This window comes from Falco punctatus (assembly GCF_963210335.1).
Source record: "Falco punctatus genome assembly, chromosome: 6".
In the NCBI taxonomy this organism is placed as follows: Eukaryota; Metazoa; Chordata; class Aves; order Falconiformes; family Falconidae; genus Falco; species Falco punctatus.
In genome coordinates, this window is record NC_137585.1 from 8,475,985 (window position 1) to 8,498,716 (window position 22,732).

At 48.5% G+C, this 22,732-nt stretch overlaps 1 protein-coding gene across 2 annotated transcripts; it reads left to right on the forward strand.

Annotated features, from left to right (window-relative positions):
- Positions 1 to 2,812: 2,812 nt before the first annotated feature.
- On the forward strand, positions 2,813 to 22,395 carry LOC308066443 (uncharacterized protein; the record flags this gene model as incomplete). 2 transcript variants are annotated; one of them, XM_080393724.1, is made up of 2 exons in its annotated part: positions 2,813 to 3,703; positions 11,456 to 22,395. In XM_080393724.1, the coding sequence occupies 2 exons, from the start codon at positions 2,813 to 2,815 to the stop codon at positions 11,516 to 11,518; spliced, it is 954 nt and encodes a 317-aa protein (XP_080249850.1). In that variant the 3' UTR covers positions 11,519 to 22,395. The 2 variants fall into 2 exon arrangements, with proteins under 2 accessions (XP_080249850.1, XP_080249851.1); XM_080393725.1 differs by having other exon boundaries at positions 2,813 to 3,681.
- Between the last annotated feature and the right edge of the window lie 337 nt (positions 22,396 to 22,732).

Consider the following 22,732-nt stretch of genomic DNA (forward strand, 5'->3'; position numbering starts at 1 on the left):
CCGCGGCCGCCCCCGCCTCCCCGGGTTAAGGAGGCGCGGGGCTGGGGGAGCTGCGGCGGCCCAGCGGGGGCCGCGCCCGTTGTGCCCGGTGGCGGGGGACCCCGTCGGGGCCGAGGGCTCGATTCAACCCGGCGGTCGCGGCCGGCCGGGGGGCCCTCGCCAGTCAGGCCGCTGCCAGCAGCAGCCTCTTGCCGCCCCCGGGCTGGCGGCGGCAGCTGTTGGGCCACCCCTGCGACAGCCGCTCGCCCACCCGCCGGTCATCGCCCCCGGCCCCGGCGCGCTCCCGCCACACCCGCCGCACGACGCTCCCGAATGGCCGCCCGGGCCCGGGGCTGGGGCTGGGGCTGGCGCCGGGCCTGGCCGCCCCCACCGCACTGGCCGCCCCGGGGGACCTGCCCTGCTCCCACCAGCCCTGCGGTGGTTGTGCCCTGCACCAGCCCAGCGCCATCAGAGTCTTCTCCCACCCCAAAAAATTAATCTCTCCACCCCTCCTCATCTTCTCACACCTTGTCGATGGCCTGTTGCAGTAACATCCCCAGACCTTGAGCGTTGGGTGTTTCCACCACAACCCTGTTGCAAGTCTCATCGCTAGCTCTCCAATGTGTTAAACCAGCTAAAACCATACAGAAACCCCTGTGAGTTAGAAATGCCAGTTGCCCTGCTGTCGCCCAGCTGGCTAAAAACAGGGCATCTCCTGCTGGTGTGTTGTAAGGCTGGTCTTAGGGATGCAGACCAAGGCAACTGGCCATGATTTTACAACATTAAAGAGGACTACACAGTGAAGTGAGCTAAATTGATGAACTACTCCAAAGCATGTGTGTGTGAGAAAGAGAGAGAGAAGGAACAGGCACTGCCTGGGATCCCCCTGCATCTGAGGCCAATGTCATAGGCAGGCCACTTCTACATGGAGACCCAAAATGCACAATCATGAAACGGCCTCCCTGGGGGTCCTTACCACACTTGTCAGACCCCTGTGTTTGACAAGCTCTTGCTTCTCTGGGTAGATTGACATTCACATCCTCCCAAACAGTCACACTGCTATAGCTTGGCATAGAGGGTAGGACACATGCTGGGAGAAAATGGCATTTTCTGATTTTTTTTTTCCTTATGGAAACTGTAATATGGAAATTGTTCTGGTAGTAGAGGGGGTGTTGTAAGACTTGTTGCTTTGCAGGGCTTAATTTACTATTGTACCTGCAATGACTCTTTGCATGCCTTCAACAGGTCAAAAGCTGTGCCAAAGTCCCTGCCTTCATTTCAGGAAGTCACAAGGATGAACGCTCAACCTCTATCCATCCTCAGGTTGTTTTGCATCCTCTTCTCCCACACCAAACCTTTCTTCTGCTCCTACGCCAGCAGCTGTGGCCATAACTCTTCTCCCTGTGCTACTATTTGTTCATCTATCAAGGAGGGTTTCCCGCCCCTTTTCCCATATTATTCATGTTATCTCATTACAGATCCCATTACAGTGTTCCTAATCATTACCAAGGGCCAACAACCATCTCTTTTCCCTCCCACTTCCACATCAGAGCTCTGTCCTACTCTGTCCTTTCCCCCCAGTCCTGCGTAAATATCTTAGCTCCAGTTCACTTGGCCTTCTGCCTCTCCTTGGACTTCTGTTTGGGCTAGGTGCTCTTTGGGTCTCCCTGCTATTCCCACACCAAGCTCTCCAGTTCCCCTTCAGCTAGGATTTGTGTCTATACTGTGCACAGGCTCCTCTTAACTCTACCGAGAGACAAGGCAGAAGCATCATTTTGCTGGGAGGCACTGATGGGTGGTATCTGCGAGTTGTTTCATCTAAAGCCAACTGCAGAGGTGTTGGAAAACTGTGGTTGGACTTGACACGTGCCAGGCATCCAATGCGTGTTCCCCATTTATTTTTCCTTTTGGTTTTCAGGATCCTGTCTCCCAAATGAATGTCTGAAACATTGCCTGCTTTTCATAGATAAAAAAAGACATGAGGTAACTAATTTATTACACTACTTGAAAGAACGTAAATACAAAAATGCCATCCAACACAAAAAAAGCCCTAGGGAGGCAGGCCAAAGAATCAGTGTTGCAGAAACACACAGAAGTGAATGGATCATGATCCATTATCATATTCAGCATTCAGAGAAGAAAAAGATCCACCCCAAAGCCTTTGCAAGCAAACGATAGCAGATGGAGGCATGTGGAAAAAAAGTAAACTAGTCACCACGTACCTTATTTTTACATTTGATGTATTTTATCCTCCCAGTTTTTCAAGATGCCACTGGCTTTGTGCATGACTGAATTGTTAATATTTGTCTAGGGAAAGCTATAAATTTTGACAGATGGGTAGCGGGCAGTTAGGGCTTCTGGTATCCAGGAAGGTGTAGGAGGTGGCTTTGTTTTTTGGCAGTTGGGACATTGAAACTGATGGTATTCGGGAAGGAATTATCTTCCACATCCTGGCTGAAGGACTGTTCCTTCCGTTTGCAACCAGCAGTAAACAGGCATCTCAGCAATCCCCTGTAGCATGCAGGTATCCCAACATATTTGTCTCCCTGAGCAGGATTTGGTGGTTGGCTTGTGGCTTTTTTTCCCCCAAACCCTCTTCTTACCCAGGAAAATCTTTCTTTTACGTATTTGTGCATACAGATAATTTGCTTCAGTTGTTCATGTTACACCCCCTGAATTTCTCAAGAGTACTACATGAAAATGACATTGCCTACCCCCTTTTGAGGCCACCCCCATGTAACGATGCATCACACACGCCAAGAGGCTACAAGTGGTGGTTTAGAACTGGGCGCTTGACATACACATTTAGGATCTTGCCTGCAGGGACGGCTTCATGCCCTATGCCTCCACCAGTGCCAGCTGGGCCTGGCAGGAGCTCCAGTGGCTGGACAAGCGTCGAGGGCCGTGTTGGCTGTCCCAGCCTCCGACACTGTGCCCACCGCGAGCGGACACGGCCTCTGGCGGCCGTTCCCTCGGTGTGCCAGCTCCCCGTCCCTGCAGCTGGACACCCGACGGCACAAGCTCTTCCCTGCCGGTACATACGGCCAGGGACGGTCTGCTCCTCCGCCCGGCGCCCCTGACGGCAAGGCGGGTCGTGCCCCACCAGCCGCCCCCCGCAACCCCGCGGAGGCAGCAGAGCCGCCGGGTACCGCCGCCCTCACCCCAGGCAGTCCCCGCCCGGCGCCATGTCGGCCGCCGCTACCGCACCGTCTACCCGCGGCGGGGCCTCGCCCCCCCGGGGCCAGCCCCCCGCACCCGGGCAGAGCCCGCCCGGTGCTGGTGCCGCCGCGCCAGCGCCTCCTTAAGAGCGCACGGAGCCCCCGCACGCAGCGGCCGGGCGGCTCCTCCCCGCCCCGTGTCGCATCCAGCCTGGGAACGTGTGGCGGGGAGCGCAGCGGCAACGGGGACGCGCGGCAGACCCGGCCCGGGGCGGCGGCAGACCCGCACGGCGGGGCGTTGGGGGCGGCCCCCCGGGCAGAGCCGCGCGGGCGGCGGCGGGGCTGCTGGGGCGGGGCTCCGGAGCGCGGCCCTCCCTTCCCCCCCGGTCCCGCTAGCGCCTTCATTCCACAGCGCCCATTGGCGAGAGTCAGGGGCGGGGCTAGCCCACAGCCCACAGCTTGGTTGGCTGCTGCATCCACCCATCAAAGGGCGACGGCGACCGAGGAGAACTCGCCCTTCCGATTGGCCGCGGCCTGAGAGAAGGTGGGCCGACGGGCAGACAGCGGTAACCCCCATTGGTTCTCCCCCCGCGTGTCAGTCAAACGAGTCACAAAGGGCCGCGCGGCCGGCTGGCGTGCGGCGCGAGCGGGGGGCCCCGGCGGCGGGGCTGTTTGTCACAGTGCGCAGGGGTCACTTCCTGTCCGGGCCCGACGGCTTCCGGGTTAGCTCGGCGGCCTGAGGCGGCCGCAGTTCGGCCGGCGGCCGGCGCATGCGTGGCGGGGGGGGCGGTGCCTGGCCGTGCTCCCGCCGCCCCGCCCCCTCTGCGGGCGGTTGTCCGGACGGTTGGCGTGGGGCCGTGTCCCGCACACGGGGCCCGTCCCGCACACGGGGCCCGCTGGCGCTGGCAGCCATGGGCGGGCCCGGGAGGGCAGCGCGCTCCGCTCCGTCCCGGCGGTCCCGCGGGCAGCTGCGACCCTGTGGCCGTGCGGGGACCCCTGGGGCTTTCCCCTCCGCAGCCTCCTCGCAGGTGGGGCCGTGCGGGGGAGCCTCTCCCCGCCCCTTCCCCCCCCCCCTCCCCCCCGGGGAGCGGCAGCTGCAAAATGGCAGGAAGGGGCTCCATGTTGTCTCTCGCAGCAGCACCCGCACTGGAGCTGTGACGGCCGCGGGTGGAGCGGGGGGCTGCGCCCCCCTGCCAGGCGCTCAGGCCTGTGCCGAGCTCCTCATGCTGCGTGCTCGGTTCAGATGCAGTGTGCAGCGTTCGGGTGGGTGCTGGTGATGGTACATGGGGGCGCAGTATCCCTCTTGTCATAGTTGTGTTCCTGAGTAAAAGAGGCCATTAAATTTAATTCAGCCGCTTGCTCAGCAGGTGTGACTGAAGTCACAGGGTGAAGTGTAGTAACCTTTTCCTGCTAAAACTCAGGCTCTTGGAGATGGAGCATGTTCTACCTGGTTACAGCCATGTCTGCTAAAGGAGTGTGCCAGCGTAACGCTGCCAGGTTACATTAAAAAATATATCAGCCCAGCCCCAGAGATTTTAGTCACTGGGAAAGGTAACTGACTGTTTTGGGTGGACAGAAGCCCTTGTGCCCCTCACCATCCCTCAAAGTACAGTTTCCACATGGACTATCCTGTCCATACCACGGTGCCACTCCTGCTTTGCAGCTGCAACTATACAAACCCTTCCCTGAAACCCTCAGAAGTCTAAGACAGGGATGATGGCTCTGCTTTCAGTACAGAAAGTCCTTTTTCAAAAGAAGGAAAGTCCCAGCCTTCATTTCTTAGTGACTGATGGTTTGGTCTTTGTTTCCTCCAAGCCTGACTGTGCAGGCTCTGTGCCATCACATGTGGTTGTGATCGTCTTTTTTTTTCAGGCTACAGCTGCACTTTAATGTGCTTTGAAGCAGGTAGTTCTGTGAGGTGCAGAACTAACAAAGCCTGGTTCCTTACCAGTTTCAGTCTTGTAATTGGATTCTTTGACAACTGATAAGGTACAAGTTCTAACTGAAGCTTTTCCCCTAATTGGTGCATTTGTAATGTCTCTTCATTCTGGTTCTCTTATGCCTTTTACATCTTTAGTTTGTACCATGACCTTTCCCTCTGCAAGGACAGAAATAAAGTCTTTCTTGTCTATTTGGTCTCTTTGTTTTTATGAACCCTACAGGAGTTCTTGGTTTTTTAGATCTCTGCAACAGACTTTCATTCTTCTCATGGCTTTATAGCAAAGGTTTAAACCTGGGTCAACTGCTTTTCCTGCAATATTTCAGATGGGCGTAGTGGCTGTAGGTAGGTACCAGGACAGAGCAGGGCTCATTCCCAAGGATCATGAGCAGGAGATTTCTGTGTCCACCCAAGACTGAATGCCCTATTTGAAAGACAGACGTGCCAGCGTATCTTAGGTAAATGCCCTTGTTACCCAGCTTTGCATAATTGAAGGCAGTTGCTCTTTTAAGGCTTTTTTTCTTGAAGCTCTTCCTCTTTGTGTGAATGATTAAATACATGCAGAAAGAAAAACGGATTATAAACCCCAGTCTTCAGGACATTCAGTCAGTATATGTGAGATACCAGGGAGAAACAAAATGACAAAATTCAGACTCGGCTATCTCTGACAGAAAGCAACGTGGGGAGGCAGGGTTTGGGATCCAGATCGCACAGGCTGGGGGAAATGTTTTAACTGTGATGTACTTGGTCTGGCCCAGCCCTTCCTATGGGTTCCCTGTGGCTGAGATGTGCTCTAAATGGGCCTCTGGGAGCTACATCTTCTAGGCAGATTGGTGGGGGGAAATCGCACATAGGAGCCTTGTTCTGGGGCTTCTGGTCAAGCTGAAAAGCTTGGAGGGTGAAGTTAGAACTAGCAGAATCAGCAAGTGCTTACATGAGTGTAATACTTAAATGCAGACTCCTGTGTGATTACAGTGTTTGTAAGGCTAGAGAGCAGGGGACCCCTGGGGGCAGGATTCCTGGCTGTCACGGTCTGGCAGACCAGGCTGCTGAGGTCTTTTGCAGCGTTTATAGTGGCCTAGAGTCTGCTGTGCTCTGTTCTAGCCGGCTTGGATGAGAAAAAGGAGCTTTCTTGGGAAGAGAAGTGGGTGTCAGTGAATGAAGTGAATTTGTTCTGTGTACGTTTTCAGTTAATGCTGTTTTTCCTTCAGTATAAAACACCTAAAAAGTTTTCCATGAGAAAATTATTTTCGTCATAATCGCACTTTCCTGACTCAGGAGGTTTACGTAGTGTTACTGTTATGTAGTGTTACCTATTAGAGATGATGAAGTACTCACAAGTGAGACATTTCAGTAGTTAGACAGACAAGACAAAGTGATAATGAATATCAGACCCTAAGGCCGAAAGCCCACAGAGGTAGTTACACGTTATGTTACTATAGGCTCAATGAATACAAAGCAAAGTGCAGCAAAATTGTGAAGCGACTCTCTGCTAAAAAGCTGTAAATTAAAAGGTACTTTCTTACTCAGCAGTTAAGATGCTCAGGTGTGTTCTGACTAATCTTCTGACTTGACAGGCTGAAATAATTTTTACAGTTTTTCTTGCTTGTTAACCCTGCAGAATTAAAATAGCTCTGAGAGGAAGCTGGATGCTGATCCTTCCTGTATCGAATTGACAAAATCGTATTCTAAGTTTCAGATAATTATAGTGAACAAACGAAAAGAACAATTAGTAGCTGTCCTTAAAGGAAAACCCTGTTTTGTGCGTCAAAGTTTGGATCTCCGTATTAGGCAACAGAGCCAGAGAAGGAAAGCTGTGGTCACATCCCAGGATTGGCTAGGAAAGCTCTGTCTGCCGCTAAATGCAGATAGAAGTTCCTGTGAAACAGTAAATGTAGAACCACCTCAAGTCACTTTTCAAAGAGCCACTACACTTCACAGACACTAAAGCACAGTAAGTCTGATTAACAGTCTGTCTACCACTTCAAAAGCAGATGGTGTGAAAATGCAGACAGGATATAAAGTTTGATCGCAATAGCTCAAACTAATGAGTGGTTCATGCTGTTGCATTCTGACTGAGAAGCAGACATCAGAGTTAATAGTAAAAGATTAAATTCCTTAGAAATGCTACAGATACCTATGATATCAACAATAATGATAGTCTTGATGACAAGCATTCCTGTGGATCAAAAGGAAAATAGGATAGCCGTGTGACATAACTTATAATTTCTGAGAAACTGGAGTCATGCAAGAGATTCTTCAAAAATTACAGTAGGGAGAAGCTTGAATTTGCCGCATGTGATAATTAGGAGGAAACCTGGAACAGAGAGTTGCAGAGGAAACAATGAAATGCATTAAAAGTATAGATGAGAGTCTTTCAGGGTGTGAGAACCAGGAAGCCTGTGAAAGAATTAGTGGATGTGTTGGATCAGGGGAGGTTAAAGTGAACAATTAAGAAAAACTTTGCTTTTCCATATCCACTGTCAGTTTTGAGGGTGTAGGAGGCTTTTATGTTCCTGTCCTGCATCCATTCTGGTTTTTGCAGTGAAGCAGCTTTTGGAAATTGAGATCTCATAAGGAGAAATGTTGGGCCAAACTAGTAATTTTAAAACGTAATATAGCATACCTCCAAGAATTCCAGAGAACTTCAAGTGAGAAGTATTTGGGTGCTTTGACTTCTTGGATTAGGAAAATACGTGGTCTCATAGAAAGCTGCCATAGTACCAGAGCATCAGAGGAGACAATACAGGCTGTACTCACAATTTTAAAAAGGGTGCTAGGGATGAAGCAGGGAAGTGGAATAGTGAAGCTTTTATCTGTTTCTTAAAAGCTGGTCAGAATGGTAATTAAAAATATGTCAAAACATCTGGAAGACTGTGATAACCAAGATGAATTCTTTAAGCAATGAGTATCTCATAAATCCCCTTCTCAGCTTTCTGAATGTGTCAATAAGGAAGTTAATAAAAGAGAAACATTTAATCTGATATATTTAGATTTTTAAAAGGCCTTTGAGGCTGCTCCACAAAGACAGAATCTTGATAGGGAAAAGGGATTACTAATGTAGGTCACTTTGGGGCCTTATCTTGTTTCATATTTGAATTCATGGCCTTGGAATAAATAAAAAGAGCATTTGGATGAAATTTGCTGATGGCACAAAGACAGAATGATCAGGATGTTATGAAGGAATACTGAAAGACCTCTGAGATTTGGATAAAATAAAATCTTGGATGAGATTCAGGTATGCAAAATTTAGTGCCATGAATACAGGGACTAATAACTTCCCCCTCCCAGGGACTCATCAATTGGAAATGAGGGAGAAGGAGGAAAAGGATCTTTGAGTATTAGCTGGTCACACACCATGAACTGCTAAAAGGTAAATAGGATCCAGGAAGGTATCAAGAGAATCTCCTAATTAAAAAAAAACAACCAACACTCATATAGAATATTGTGAATAATTCTGATCCTTCATTCTTAGTAAAGATTCATTCAGACTGAAACAGGTGTAAGAACAGCTCCTAGAATTTTCTATAGAATGATAGAAAATCCTATCACCATAACTTTGGCTTAAAAACCTTGCCTGGTAAAATGGAGACAGTGAAGTGGCCAGAAACACACCTGACTGTAAGCAACAGGTAAGGGAAGGAGCTTTTAATTGGAAGGATACTACTAGTTTAAGAACAAATAGGTGTAGAGTGGCCAAAGTTAGGCTGAACAGTAGGAAGAAAAATTCCAGAATTAAGTAGGGACTTTTCAAAATGTCCTTCCCTAAATTGTGCAAAAAATATGTAAAAATCATAAGCATTATGTGTATATATGTATATATATAAAGTAAGACGAGAAGAATTGTCTTCAAAGAACTGTCCTATAAGCAGCAAGCAAGGGGTGGAATTGAACAATTAATTTTCATCATGGCAAAATGTTGAAAGCAAAATGTCTTAAGGATTTATCCATTGTCTTGTGTTGTGTTTCTTCGTTGTTCACCTGGAAAGAGGAGAGAAAAGTGAACAGTGAAGCACTGACTTCTGCAGAAGGCAAAGTAATTTAGAGCAGCTGTATTAGACTTCAGTCAGACCTAAACAGGGAAGGTAACTGGGCAGCACAACGGTAATTGAAATTCAAAGTCAACAGTGCAATGGCAAGGGACAATGCTACCCCTTCTGGGGTTTGAATTAACTCTATAGTAATCATAGGCACGAGATTTCAGCGCCAGTGTGGATAATCTTGTCTGAACGCTCTGGGGAGGACCCAGAGGTTTGCCCTTAAAGAGGAGACTTCAGGAAATGGTGACAGAAACGATTAAGGCATGTAAAAACTCTGAGAGAGAGATTAGAAAAAAACGGATGTTGCTGTTTTGGAAAGGAGAGATATAAAAGTGGATAGATAGTTTATAAAATAATTGCTAGAGTAGAAGTAGACTTCAGAGCTTCTGTTCTTCCTGTATCATAACACAAGAACAAAGAGACCGTTCAATGAAACTGGGGAGTGAAAACAAGGAAACACTTTTCCTTATCATGAGATTACACTGGTGAATTCATTGCCAAAGGAAGTGGTTGAGCCAAATGCTTCACTAGCTTTCAGAAAGAACTGGACATTTATACAGCTCTCACGAGTGTCTAGTGCTGTCATCAATGACCATACGCTTGGGCCGGGGTATTTGTTAGGGTTATGAGGGGGAAAATCCTGGCTGAGGACGCCAAATTATCTGGTAGGTGACTAATGCCCAGGAGAAACCTTAGCCAAGGTGTGTGAGTCACGCTGAAGTATAATTGAATTTGAAATGAAGATACGGAGCTGAAGAAGGGCACTGACTAATGTTTCCTTTCATGGACAGGCATCTGCTGTCTTTCTTTTCCACTCGGCCCGAGGTGGTAGAGTGGAAACAGGAAAAGGAAACAGCCATTTAACTTCAACTTAATTCAGTTTCTTCTCTGAACTGTTAAAGCTTTCTGATCAGTCCACATTTGAAAGCACAACATACTCCTTCAAGTGCTACCACTGGCCAGACATAGCCCTAATTCCTGGCAGGATTTTTTGACAACATTGCTGATTATGTTCTGAAGTGGTTGGTTTATAGGACTAGGCAGCATCAGATGCCCTTTCGTCCAAGGAATGAGGAACTAGTATAACTGTGTTCCTGTGCATAACCAGAAGATTTTTTGTCTCAAACATTTGTGGAGACACAGGATGAATAGAAGGGGGGGAAAAGTGTTTACAAAGGCTTGTGTAAGGTTTCCAAAGGATTTTTGAATGGCTGCTGTCCTGAAAATACTGCATTCTGCTTAAGCAGTCTGTGTCAGGGAGAGAGATTAATTGATAACTTGGTAACAAATTGGTAGTAAACATTTGCAGAGTCCCTAAACACCAGTAGGCTTGGTTCAATCTGTGAGTTTTGAAATCTGAATGTGAATCATCCTTAGCCCTTCTTAAGAATTGGTATGAGCCAGCAGTTCTGCTCTGGGTTGCTTAAAATGGCATTGCTGCAGTTATGACATGCGCTTGGTGATGATGCAAAATATTCAGAGCTGAGTTGGCCTGCAGCCTCTGGAAGAATTACTGTCAGCAAAATGAGTAACCATATACTCAAAATGACAGTTCTGGCCTGGAAGATTTGTTTACCATTTGTTTCCTGTTGGATTTAGAACTTCTGTGCTTCCCCAGCTCTAGCTTTGTAGTGATTTTTGCCATATGCAGGCCAGTAGCTCAGGGATGCAATGAAAGAGGCACTTGTATTTCCCAGTTCTCCCCTTTAGTTCCTGATAGGCAGCACAAGATTTAAGGAAGCTTTCCTTTCCAGCTCAGAAAGAATGTGGAGATCTGCAGATGAAGCTCTGGGAACACGTGAACCCTATGTGAAGTATTCAGAGTAACCTGCCCTTGTTTCAAAGCAGCATTGGCTTTGGCTCTGATACCGAGTCTTTGTGTCTGGGATCAAATCAGTGGGAGTTGTCTGGTAAAGCACGACGCTGGGGTAGAGCAATGCACTTGACCTATTAACCAGTGTTTCCAGTAACCTGGATCCTGAAAACCAACAACAAGCTCTAATTTTTCTAAAGGCAACACAATTTTTGAAAAAAAATCAATAAACTTGGCTCTGTCATCATAGTGAATCCAGCATTAGGTGTAGACACATGCTAGTGAAAGATGACTTTGGACCTAACCTGCATTAGTCCCTTGCCCCAGATGGTTTTGGTACCCTGCAGAGAACCTAAAGTAATTGGGATGTATGAAAAGTGGACAGAGTGTCTGTAAACTGGCTCAGTGCCCATTCAGAGAGAAAGGCTGACTCCGTGGTAGTAAACTAAACGAGACTCTTCTCTGGCTCTGAGGCTAATGGGCATAGAGTGGTCATCCTGCTAAACTCTTTTACCTTCCATAACAGGCTGGCTGCATGCAGACTCCCTTCTGGACCATTCCTTGCCATGCGCTAACTCCTAAACCATGAGCAGAACTGTTTGGAAGACTGCTAGTCGGCTGCTAATAAAACTTCAAACATCAAATTTCAGTGCTTGGGAACACTCCCAGCCACTGTTTCATTTACTGTTGTGGTTGTGTAACCAAATAATCTCTGTCACAGAATAGTTTGGAGTTAATGAAGATCCGCTCCTGGCCTAAGCTGTAAAATAACATTAATATTCCCAATAAAATCCTGTGTCTGTGAAGTTTGTAGAGATTCCGGTGTCTTTCAGACCTATGTGACCCATTGCCATCATACTGTGGTGCGATGAGGTTACCCCATTTGGGACCAGAGCAGTAGACTGACGGGTCAGTGGGGTGTCTTGGACTGCCTGGATTTGTGGTGTCTGTGGAATCAAGTGTTTAACTCAAACCGGCTGAGGACCACCATCGCTCCCCCCACCAGCACGGTGGCAAACAGCTCTCTAGTGCCTGTCTGCTCTGTGGCCTGACTGGACCAAACGTGAAGTTAACATGAAGCTGTAGAGAGCTGGGTGAGAAAATCACTGCCAGTTATGAGACCCTCAAAATCTCAACTTTCCTGTCTCACCAGTGGATGATGTAAAGAATAAAAACCAAATTACCTAAAGCGAAGGGTGTTTATAGCTGCACCAGGACTTTCCCAATGTGCCCCTGTTGGGAGTGGGGATGCTGCACTGCAGGGTTCCTTCCTGGACCATGCCGAGGGTCATAGCTCTGCCAAACGTCCCCACACAGTCCCTCTGCCTCTGCTTTAATGCTGCAAGTGCAGCTTCTGCTGACTGCTCTCCTGTGGTCTGCACAAACAGCTAAAATACATACCTCACCTTCTGCAGTGGAGGGCTTGTTTGGGCCCCCACAACACCGTCAGCAGCACACGCAGGAGGCTGGTTCAAAAACAACTTATGGCATAGGTGAGCAGTACCGAAACAACATGGGTGGTCTTCATTAGTTTTGTGTCAGCTCTGAGATGGGGCTAGAGAAGGAGCTGCTGCACTTCCACAGATCAAGTTTCACAGGGGGCAGAAGCTGGTGCTGGAGCACCAACACCCGCGTGGAGCTGGAGTGTGGCTGGCTGCTCCTGGGATTCCGTCAGCTGAGTTACTGGGAGCAACAAGTTGTCATGAGTCATCCCTGCCCCTGGGAACACTGGAGTGGGAAATTCTCAGGGGGCTCTGTGCCTGACTTGGTAAAGGCAGTTTGTTGGTGTTTAGGCAAGAGGGTCACGAACAAGGTTGGGGGGTTCCAGCAGGCAGATGTGGCTGGGCCGGAGCAGGGAACAGGGACAAGAGCAAGGCTGCCATGGGGGGAGGCACAAAGGCAAGGCTCCAACAAGGAGCTAAGCATAGGTGGGAGCAAAACCACAAGGGTGTCCTACTTCTGAATTGTCCGTGCAGTCTTTGGGTTTGGTGCCTTCCTTAAATGGGACAGGAATTATTCTCTACCAGGGAATAATGAGATTACAAGAGGGTGAATTTATGGCTACCTGCAGAAACTCTTGTGCTGCAGTTTAAGCCAGGGTCCAGCAGAAGCTTCAATAATGCCCACGAAAGCGATGTGTCAGGGCAAACCATCCGACATGAGATCTCTGCCTTCTATGTGGCCTCTGCCTCCAGGGCAGCGGTGGGACCCTGGGTGAGATAAGGAGGGAGTCTGAGGCTGGCTGGTGGTTCGCACGTTCCTCTGTAAGCAGGGGTGCGATCCTGCAAGGAGATTTCTGCAACAGGTAGGTGGGTAATTTTACGTTCGTTCGTTAGCTGACCCACTGTGGATGACTCATTCAGCAGCTCTTGGGGCTAGAGTGAAGATTTCTAATTTAGGGTGAGCTAAACCACAAGCTTCAGAGGTTAGAAGAGAGTCTTGACTACATACAGCATGTGGAGCAGTCAAGAAAATTGCCAGTGTTGAACTGAAAACCGTGGAGAAGGCTTGCAATGGCAGGTGTAACCTGGAATCTAGATTAAATAATAAGTGAATTAATTAATAGCATGAACATTCTCCCCTGCTCCCTTCTAAAGGGAGGCAACTGAGATGTGGCCAGAGTAAAGGCCTGTGGGATAAATGGAGGAGAACAAGCCCGGCTCAGGGAGCGGCAGGGGGCTGGACCTTGGTGTCGGTGCTCCGTTTCCCGGTGCTGTTCGGTTGCCACCAGATGGCAACAGAAATCCGTTGCAGCGCGGCAGGATCCTGCGGCGACTGCTGGATTCGAGCTGTTTTCTGGGCTGGAAGGCTTGTAGGAGCTCTCCAAGACTGCCTGCCTACCCAACAAAAACAAAGAAAAAAAAAAAACCAAAAAAAAAAACAAAAAAAAAAAAGAAAGAAAGAAATTAAAAAAAGAAAGAAACAAGCCGACGTGGTGTTTCCGTCATTAGGCACGTCTGCATTGGCTTGTTACGCAGCCGGGACCCTGCGGACAGTGGGGGGTGAGGGGTGAGCTGAGCTTTCCCTGCCGGGGGGGTGGGCTGACAGCCGTGGGCAGCCCCCACTCGTGATGGAGAGCAGCGTGGATGTGCCGGCCCCCGCTGCCGTCAACCGCTGGTGGTGATGCACACGTGTTCTCGGTGACCCAGAAACAAAAATAGCTAGGGGTGAATTCAGGACAGGCGTTGAGATAGATGACCAGGCTTTGGGAGAGCCCCGAGGAGCACCGTAGCGGGGCGCAACGTGGTCCCGTTTGGGATGGGGGGGCGAGGGGCGTGCAAGGCAGCTCAGGCATCCAGAGCTGGCAGACCGAGTCACGCAGTCACTGCTGTGGGATCAGATCAAAATTCGTTTTCTCTGCCAGTTTCAGTCATCGTTTTGACCTCAGATGACTTAAGCGCAGTTGCCGTGGGAGCCGGTTTGCTCTTCCCTCCATCGCATCCACTTACTGTCTCTGGCAAGCAACTAGCTGTCAGTCAAACATTACAATAAATCAGGCATCCCCTCTGGGGCCTCTGCCTGTCCTTGCCCTTGTATTTTGCAACAGGTCACTCTTAGAGAAGCGCTATCAGATCTCAACCCTGCATCCCCTTCCCCTCAAGCACAAGCGCATCGCTTAGCAACCCGTGCCTGAGATGCGCGGGAGCGCAGGTTTCCAGGGCAACGGGCACATTTTTACATCATAAATAACTTGGGGTACATCACCCCATAGCCTGTCCTGGGCTGGGCACAAGGGCTCGGTGCAGGAGCAAACAGCATCAGGCAGCTAAACAACCTCAGGAAACTGCACCGCTAAAAATGGACCTCCCCTGTCCCCGGCTGGCAGAGGTGAGCTTGCGAGAGAGGGTTTCCCTGTAGCGCAGCTGATGCAGCTCATACAGCTCGACTAGCTCATTCGGAGACAGGGCAGTTCATCTGACAAGTCCTGGCAGTGTTACAGGCATTCAGGAAAAGTGAAAAGGAAGAGAGGAGGAGGGAGGGGAGACTGGTGAGAGACACAGGGAAAGAAAAAGAGGGAGTGGGTGGGAGAGCTGGGGTGAGGAGAGGCAGTGGGGTGGAATGACTGGGAGGGCAACTGGGATGCTGCGTCATGGGCACCAGAGAGGAGAGTGGGACACTGCTGCAGGTGAGAGGTCTGGGGAGCCAGCATGTGTTGAAATGAATGCCTACCAAGATCTAAGTACTCCAGAAAACCTGTTTAAAAATTGTAGCTAAAAGCAAAATAAAGGAAATTTTAAGCTGCAAAAAGATCTAGAGCTGGGACCCTTAGAAAAAAAACGGGACTTCACGGTAAGCCTGCAGTCTTATAGCCATGAAGGAAATGCAGAAATTCTTCAATACAGACTCCGCAGACATGACGTACACTGCAGTTTCCTTGCAACAAAACAGGAAGAGCTCTGATGTAGCCAAATAGTAGTGCCTTCTGTATTGCACTGTCAACAGAAAAGCTCTAGGAGATTTTACAGATCTGTGCATATCTGGAGAGGAGGCCAAGAAGCTCTTTATGCCTGTTGAAACAAGATCATACACCAGTATTTATTTAAGTACAAAAGAATACAGCAAAACAAATAACTCTTTTTCATGCTATTTAGCATTATCCACAATACATTATGGATACATGTTGCCTACATGGGTTTTAAATCCAGGCCACTGGAGGAAATGGTTAGGTGCCGTAGGAGACAAGAGTGCTGCAGGATGTTAATGTGCATAAAAGACCTACTAATTTACCTTAAAGTTGAATGGGTAGCACAAAATAAACATAGAATTTAGCTAAGGTTCCCCCAATAATTCAGCCATCCTCAGTCTCAAACAAGAATGCTGTGGTTCAGCTAACAGAGATGGGTTTGGTGCTCATCGGGTCCCATTGTCTTGCAGGGCAAGGGAGCAAAACCGGAGCACCCTGTCCCCTGCCTGGTGTTCCTGGGCACTGGCCAGCAGTGCAGAGTGCTGGAGTGGGTCGGGTCCCCTTATGCAATCCAGTTTTTGCTACCACCTCTCCTCTCCTGGGTACCAAAGGCACCACTGGGAAGGTGGAATCAGGCCTCCTCATTGTCCTTGACATTAGTTGTCACTCAGCCCTATCTGTGACCTTTTGCCTTTGTGCTTTCACTCCAGCCTTATTTTCTAGTCTTTCTTCTGTTCCCTCTCTGCCTCCCTGTATGATTAGTGACAGTCCTTCCGGATCCTGGCCTCACCTTATCCATATCTAAGATGGAAAAGAAGTTCTTTGTTCTTCTAAAAAAAACCCTAACAGTCTTTGAGTCAGAAGCGATAAACTCAGAATAAGAACCAAGCCCATATTAACATGCAAAGGGGAAGCAGCTACATGAGAAAAGCCATGTGATTCACCTTGTGCATAGCTGAGTCTGAAGGAGAAAAACAAGACTTGTGTCTTGTTTAGTGTGATGAAGAAGTTGTGTAAAGGAGCCTCTCTGGAGCAGAAAGCAGGGAAAAAAGAGATGGGTTCCAAAAGACGATGACCAGAACAAAACCAAGAAGACCCTTGGAAAGGATGTCAGAAAGTAATAAAAGCTGAGATATGCAAAGAAGCACTAATTTCTTGCTTCAGTTGGGATTTAATGTACACCTCATATTGTAATTTGATCCAGTTAACATGACCTAAAGCCAGACTCCTGTGTCTGTATTAGACTACTTAAATGACCAGATTATCCTTTGTGGCTAACATCACACCTTAAACTCAGTCTAGACTAAGCCTAAGAAAGAAAGAGAGAAAGATGTTGGAAAAAATGAGGCTGGAGACGAGAAAGGTGATGGAGAAGAGATGATGCAGAGGATCACTGTTGCAAAGGGGAATGTGTAATGTGCAAGAGAGGGAATGCAGGAGATGGGCAGTGCTGGGTACAGAGCACAGCAGCACAGAAGCTGGAGGGTGAAAGGGAGCCTGTTGCAGGAGAGAGTGCAGGGCAGATGTGTGAGCATGAGGGGCGAAGGGGAGGCTGTGGGATCCAGTTGCATATTCCCATCATATTACTGTTTTGGAGCTTTGGCTGCAGAGATGCTAAGGTGGAAGGGAACAGAAGAAGGGCCAGGAATTCCAGTTGCTGTGGAGGTGGGGAACAGGGGATAATGGGATTACAAAATTAGAAGGCTTGAAGTCTATTTCCAGGCCTGGCATGGTTGACCCTTGTCATATGGCAAAAGCATTAAATAACTCTGACCTTTGTAAACTGTGGGGAATATTAGTTGCTGCTGTTGTAGTTTCTCTGCGCAGTCCTTAACATGGTGTTCTGAGCAAAGGACTCAGTGACAAATCAAGGCTGACTTTGTCTGGAGACCTATTAATATGCCCAAGAAGGTCCCCTTGTTCTACACCCTTACTGGCTGCAGTGGGTCATGCTGCCGTTGAATCTAGCTATTCTTAGTTATGAGGGGAAATAACCTGGTGTTCATCTCAGTGGCATAATTATTCTGCTATGGCTATCCCTACATCTGTTTTTATAGAAAACACAAATTGCCTCAATCAGTAATAAGTACCCTGCTTCCAAAGCCATTTTTAGTCTGGAAAAAAGTGTAGACCTTTGAAACAACATGCACATCAGAAACGGGTCGTATAGCTATCAAAATAACCACTCACTGTGAAACAGACTGGGAAGAGATTGTTATAACAGATTAAGAGAAGAAAACTCACACGGAAAACTACAAGAGGAATTTTTTTACAGTTCTCAAAAGCTGCCTGTTCGTAACCTACACTTTAACAAATGTAGCTAGAAAGCCTAAATTGATCCAGTGTGCAACAGAAGATACACAAACATTTTCTCTGCCTATTTGGCCTGTGATGGGGTTGAAGGAAACATTGCTGGGAGAGCTCAGAATGTTTTAGCGTGGTCACAGATACCAACACTCCTTGACTGAAAGAAGTATGGTCAGCTTTTTGCAAAATTCATGAGCCAGAGTAACTCTGAAGTAGTTGTAATAGCTGTATACCTAAAGGCAGGTAGAGCAAGTAGAACACCTGATGGTTTCAGCTGTGAGTGGAAGACAACCGGCGAGCTTTAAAGGGGAGGAAATGCCCCGTGGTGCTTCCGTGGTGCTTCCAGGTTTTCCTAGAAGCAGGTGAGCTGGTGAGGTGAAATGGATTGCACCGTGCCTTGTGGCAAGCCCAGAGGCACCAGGGAACCCGCAGCCTGCTCATGCTTCAGGAGCCAGCCTGGCCCTGCAGGGTCTGTGTCTTTGTCCCTCCAGCCCCTCTGGGGAGCAGGGAAAGGACAGCAAAGCCAAGACACCTTGCACAGCCTCCAGACCCCGTGTCTGTCTGGGATCACTGGTCTCAGGGCAGTGCTGGCATGCTGGCTCTGTCACTGTGACAGTGAGATCCCCTCAGCAGCACCGCTGCCTCAGCCTTTTGGAGGTGAGAGGGGGAGGAGGAGAATGGAGGTGGGGGGAAAGAAAATAAGGAACAAGTGAAAGGGCAAAGGAGAGGGGCTTCTGACGGTCCAAATCTTGGATTGGATCTGAGACCCAGCAATGCTGGAGTCTGGTTTACTGTCTCCAGTGCAGCTATATCCCAGTTCTCTTGGCCTTCTATTCCCTGTTTGGTCAGTGCTTGTGGTTGGGTAGCAAACGGGGGCTTTCTTAGGGGACAGGTATAAAGAGATCAGCCCCTCTGTTCTTCAGAATGGGAGATCTCCCAGAAGCAGAGGGTTGCGAAGTGGGGCAGATGGCACAGCTAACATGCTGACCCTGAGGTAGCTCCTGTTGCTGCGCTGCCTTTTGCCTTCCTCTTTTCCTGGTGAAGGCAGGTGAGGCTGGCAGGCTGTGTGGAGGCTGCAGATCAAGCCAGGTCAGCTGAGGCTGCAAGCCTGGGGGGACACCTGCAGCACAGTTTCCAGAGGTGGTGTCCTGAGGAGAGCGCTTAGAAAGTGGGAGGGTAATTGCATGTCAGGGAATTAGGAAGGCAGCTGAAGAAAATGTCATAGGGCAGGTGCTGAGGGCAAAGATCTCAAATGGTAACAGAGCTCCTCCATGAGGATTACCTGGGTGTGTAACAGAGGGATGCTGCAGGTAGAGGGGGCCCCGAGGGAGAGAGGCTTGCAGGAGAGCTGTTGTAAGGCAGGAATGACAGAGGTTGTATCTGGGGTGAGCAGACGCAGGCTTGTCCGTGTGGACTTCTGCGTTCAGTCTCCATCCAGTTTTTCACGATGTAGTAACTTGTGTTCATGATGACTTGCGCAGTGGGTGGGATAGTGACATAAGTTCTCCTGTTCTCTTTGAAAGGGAGTTAAATTTGTTGTTGCTTAAACTGCTGTGGGCCCCTCTTAATTTCACATTGGTGGAGGCTGACAGATTCCCACTGGTGGGTCACAAAGTGGGGGAGCTCTGGTGGGGCTGCAAAGCTGGAGGCAAGGTGAGGGTACAGGGAACACAGAGTGAGGGGAACACAATACTTGAATGCCATTGATTGCTGCCAGATGTTACAGCATCTGTCCAGCTGGGGAAGAGCCAGAGTGAAGTCAGGGCAATTGTAAGATCCTCCGCGCCTGGATAAAAACCTTCCCTGTTTCATGTGTTCTACTCCCACTGCTTAACATGCTCCTACTCCCACTGCTTAACATGCTCCCAGCTCCTGTGTATGTATGCATTTGCTCCTGTTCTGATTGTGCCTCCCTGCTTAAAGGGTAGCAGAAAGAGGTACAGAGGCAACAGAAGAGGAGGGTGAGCTCTTTCGTTATGGGAACTTGCAGTGAGGCATAGGGAGTAGCTTATCCGCCTTATACGACAGCCTCAAATGGGAATTTAGAAGCAAAAATGTCCCCCTGTCAGGGATTCTGCCTGTAGTTACCCTACTGAGGTGTCTCAGGCACTTCTTTGGTTCGGTGGGAGCTGGAACGTGACTGCCCACCAGCTGAGCCTGTGACAGGGGAGGTAAAGCAGAGTGGAACTGGAAGGGCTGGTATGGGCTGGGGAATGTGGGCACAGTTTCCTGCCTGAGAGCTGTGCATACTTGTAAACACATCTCTCTCTGGATATCTGTAGCTTTTTTTTTTTTGTACTAGAAAACAGAGGACCTTAAACTGACCTCCCTGCTGTCTTCTGGGCACCTTCAAAAACTGACTGATGGAAGGGGCTGGGCAGGTTCCACCTCCACACCTGCTGCCTGGCAGGAGGAGACAGCTGATCTCTGCACAGCGTGCTGGACTCGTATAAAACTGCTTCACCATAGCAGTTTACATCAGGTCCAGATATTAGGCGATTAGGGAGCCAAAATTAGAGACAGAAAAAGATGTACGGTATTCGAGCATGTCATGTCAATTCTGTGTAACTGGGGTCAAGGCAGGTCTTTTACTGCACTACCAGCCACCAAGGTTTGGTTTAGCCTTTTGAGGGTCCCACTGGGGAGAAAAGGCCGTAGGGCTACAAGAGTAGGCTGCATTTTTGGTATGTACTCATCAGTGTTGGTTTGGTCCTCTGTTTGACCCGATTATCTCCTGCCAACAACAGTTTAGGAGCAATGCCACAGTACTGAGCAGCTCTTACTCCTCTCAGCAAAAAGCAAGAATATGGTGGGGCTCACCTAAGCAGTCACAACATGTTCTGTACAACAATATCCCAAGGGCTGTAGCCCAACTTCTTCTGGTGCGTAACACCAACCAGTGAGTGGCTTTGGTTTTCTTCCTAGTTTAGGAAGAGCGTTGTACTGGAACGTCAGTTTTCCAGTCATCTAACTACAAAAATTTGGAGTGTGGCTCCAAAGGTCATTTTCTTGTTTCTGGTCTGGGCTAGATGGACAGAATCTGACATGTGTAGATACTCCTGATAGCATCAGCTGTGCACATTCCCGGCAGGCAAGTGAGGGTTTATGATCCATAACTACACTTTCTTGTTTCCCAGGAAATTATTCTTTGGTGCCAGAGGCTTCAGGTAAGTAAAGAGGCATGAAATCTGGGATGAACATGAACCACAGTGAACGTACAGCTTTTGTAGTGGCTCTGTTCAGCAGACCTAGCAGCCACCTGTATTATGGTGCCTGCTTGTAGTCCCAGTAAGGAACAGGCCAGCTGCTGAGCGGTCAGGGATGCCTTCAGGAGTAGGCTTACAGGCAGAGATGGTTGTCTTCCAGAGGAAGATTGTGGATTGCTTAGCTGGTGAAGCACTGATCTGGGTCTCTGGATATTGAGGATTGATTTATAGCTCCATCATGGATTTTCTCTTGGTCCAACCGTGTAATCACTACACACTTGGTTCCCATATCAGCAAAACAGAGTAAATACCAATTGTTTTCCTTTATGTATATAGGTCTTGGGACCCACATGGCTATCTCTTACTGTTTATATACATACAGTGCTTTCTGCAGTGTCATTCTGATTTAAGCTGGGCCCTTTAGGAGGACTAATTGTTAATAATCCATCCCTAGCTGGCTCCAGGCTCTGAAGATTGTATCATCGGTAGTTTCATTTGCTGGTTTCTGCAATATTCTGAGCTCTGCAGGGTAAACTCTGGAAGAATCAAGGGAGTGGCTGCCATGGGGAAATAATTCCAGATCTTACACCGAACCTGGCACAGGATGGGATGGGATTCAGGGAGGTTTGGTTCTGCTGTATGAACATCTGTTTGTCTCAGATGACAGCAAGAGTAGTCAGACGTGTATTTTACTACTACATTTCACCCCACAGTTTAAGGTGTTCCAAGAAATCTTGCATCGAAACTTGATTAGGAATCAGTTGCAGATAAATACGTTATTCATGGAGTTTTGAGCTCCACTGCATTTTTAGGTCAGTTCAGGATTTAGGGTCTCATGTGACTTGCACATTGTCCTCTCTGTCTCTGATCCAGTGATTCTTCTGAAAGGCTGAAGAATGTGTTATCTGATAAGTCTTTGGACCTGTTAAAGGTGGTTTGGCTCAGGGTCCCAAATTCCCCGGGGAAACCTGAACCCTCGGCATAGGTTAGGCTGTGAATGGTTGTGGTGCTCGGCACCTCTGTGACACAAAAAGCTGCACAGAGCCTGCGCTTAACATCAGGGATAGTGCAAGAGATATTTCTTGACCAAGACAATCTTTGAAGACCTGAAACTTACTGAGTCGCTGAAGTAGTGGGTGTTCAACTGAAAAGAAAATCCTTCTGCAGGCACTGGAGGAATCCTGCACATATTTTGTCCCCATCGCTCAGTACTGCACTAATTGCTTCACTTCACACAAAGGTGCTGCAAGAACATCCTTCCCTCACACTCTCATGCAACTTGCACCCAGTTACTTTCTGAAAGTCAGTAGGCTATCACCTACTAGAAAGAGATAAGTTTCTTTGCCAGCTGTCTCTGTTTCTATTTCTTCTTTTCTTTGTTTTTATTACATTCTTGTACTTTCTTTCACAAACACGTTTCTTTTGCATAGCTATTAATTTCTTATATTTTCTTAACCTGAATCTTGGTTTTCTCTCACGTTTTTTCCCTGTCCTTCCTTCATTTTCTGTAAGACAGATATTTTCCTCCCTTATTTGTTGCTTCAGTTCTCATTTAAGATCTAGAAAAACAGATGAGAGTTAAAGTTGGAGAAAAGGAGTGATACAGTGGTTGTAGTGCCAGGACACTGGCTGGAATTAAGAAGCAGATCCGAACAGGCTGTCCACCACCACCACACATGCACACAGCTTCCTCCCTTGAGAGAGGCTCCCAGGACCACATCGATGTCTGTTGTAGTTCACCCACCCTTTGTTCAGCTGCTTATTCTAAAAACAGGTAGTGCAGTGCTTGTTAAGACAGACTTCAATACAGGGGCTTATGAACCCAAAGGGGGCTATAGGCAGTGTTTTGGCAACTTCGCCTGAAAAAAAACATGTTCCCAAAAAA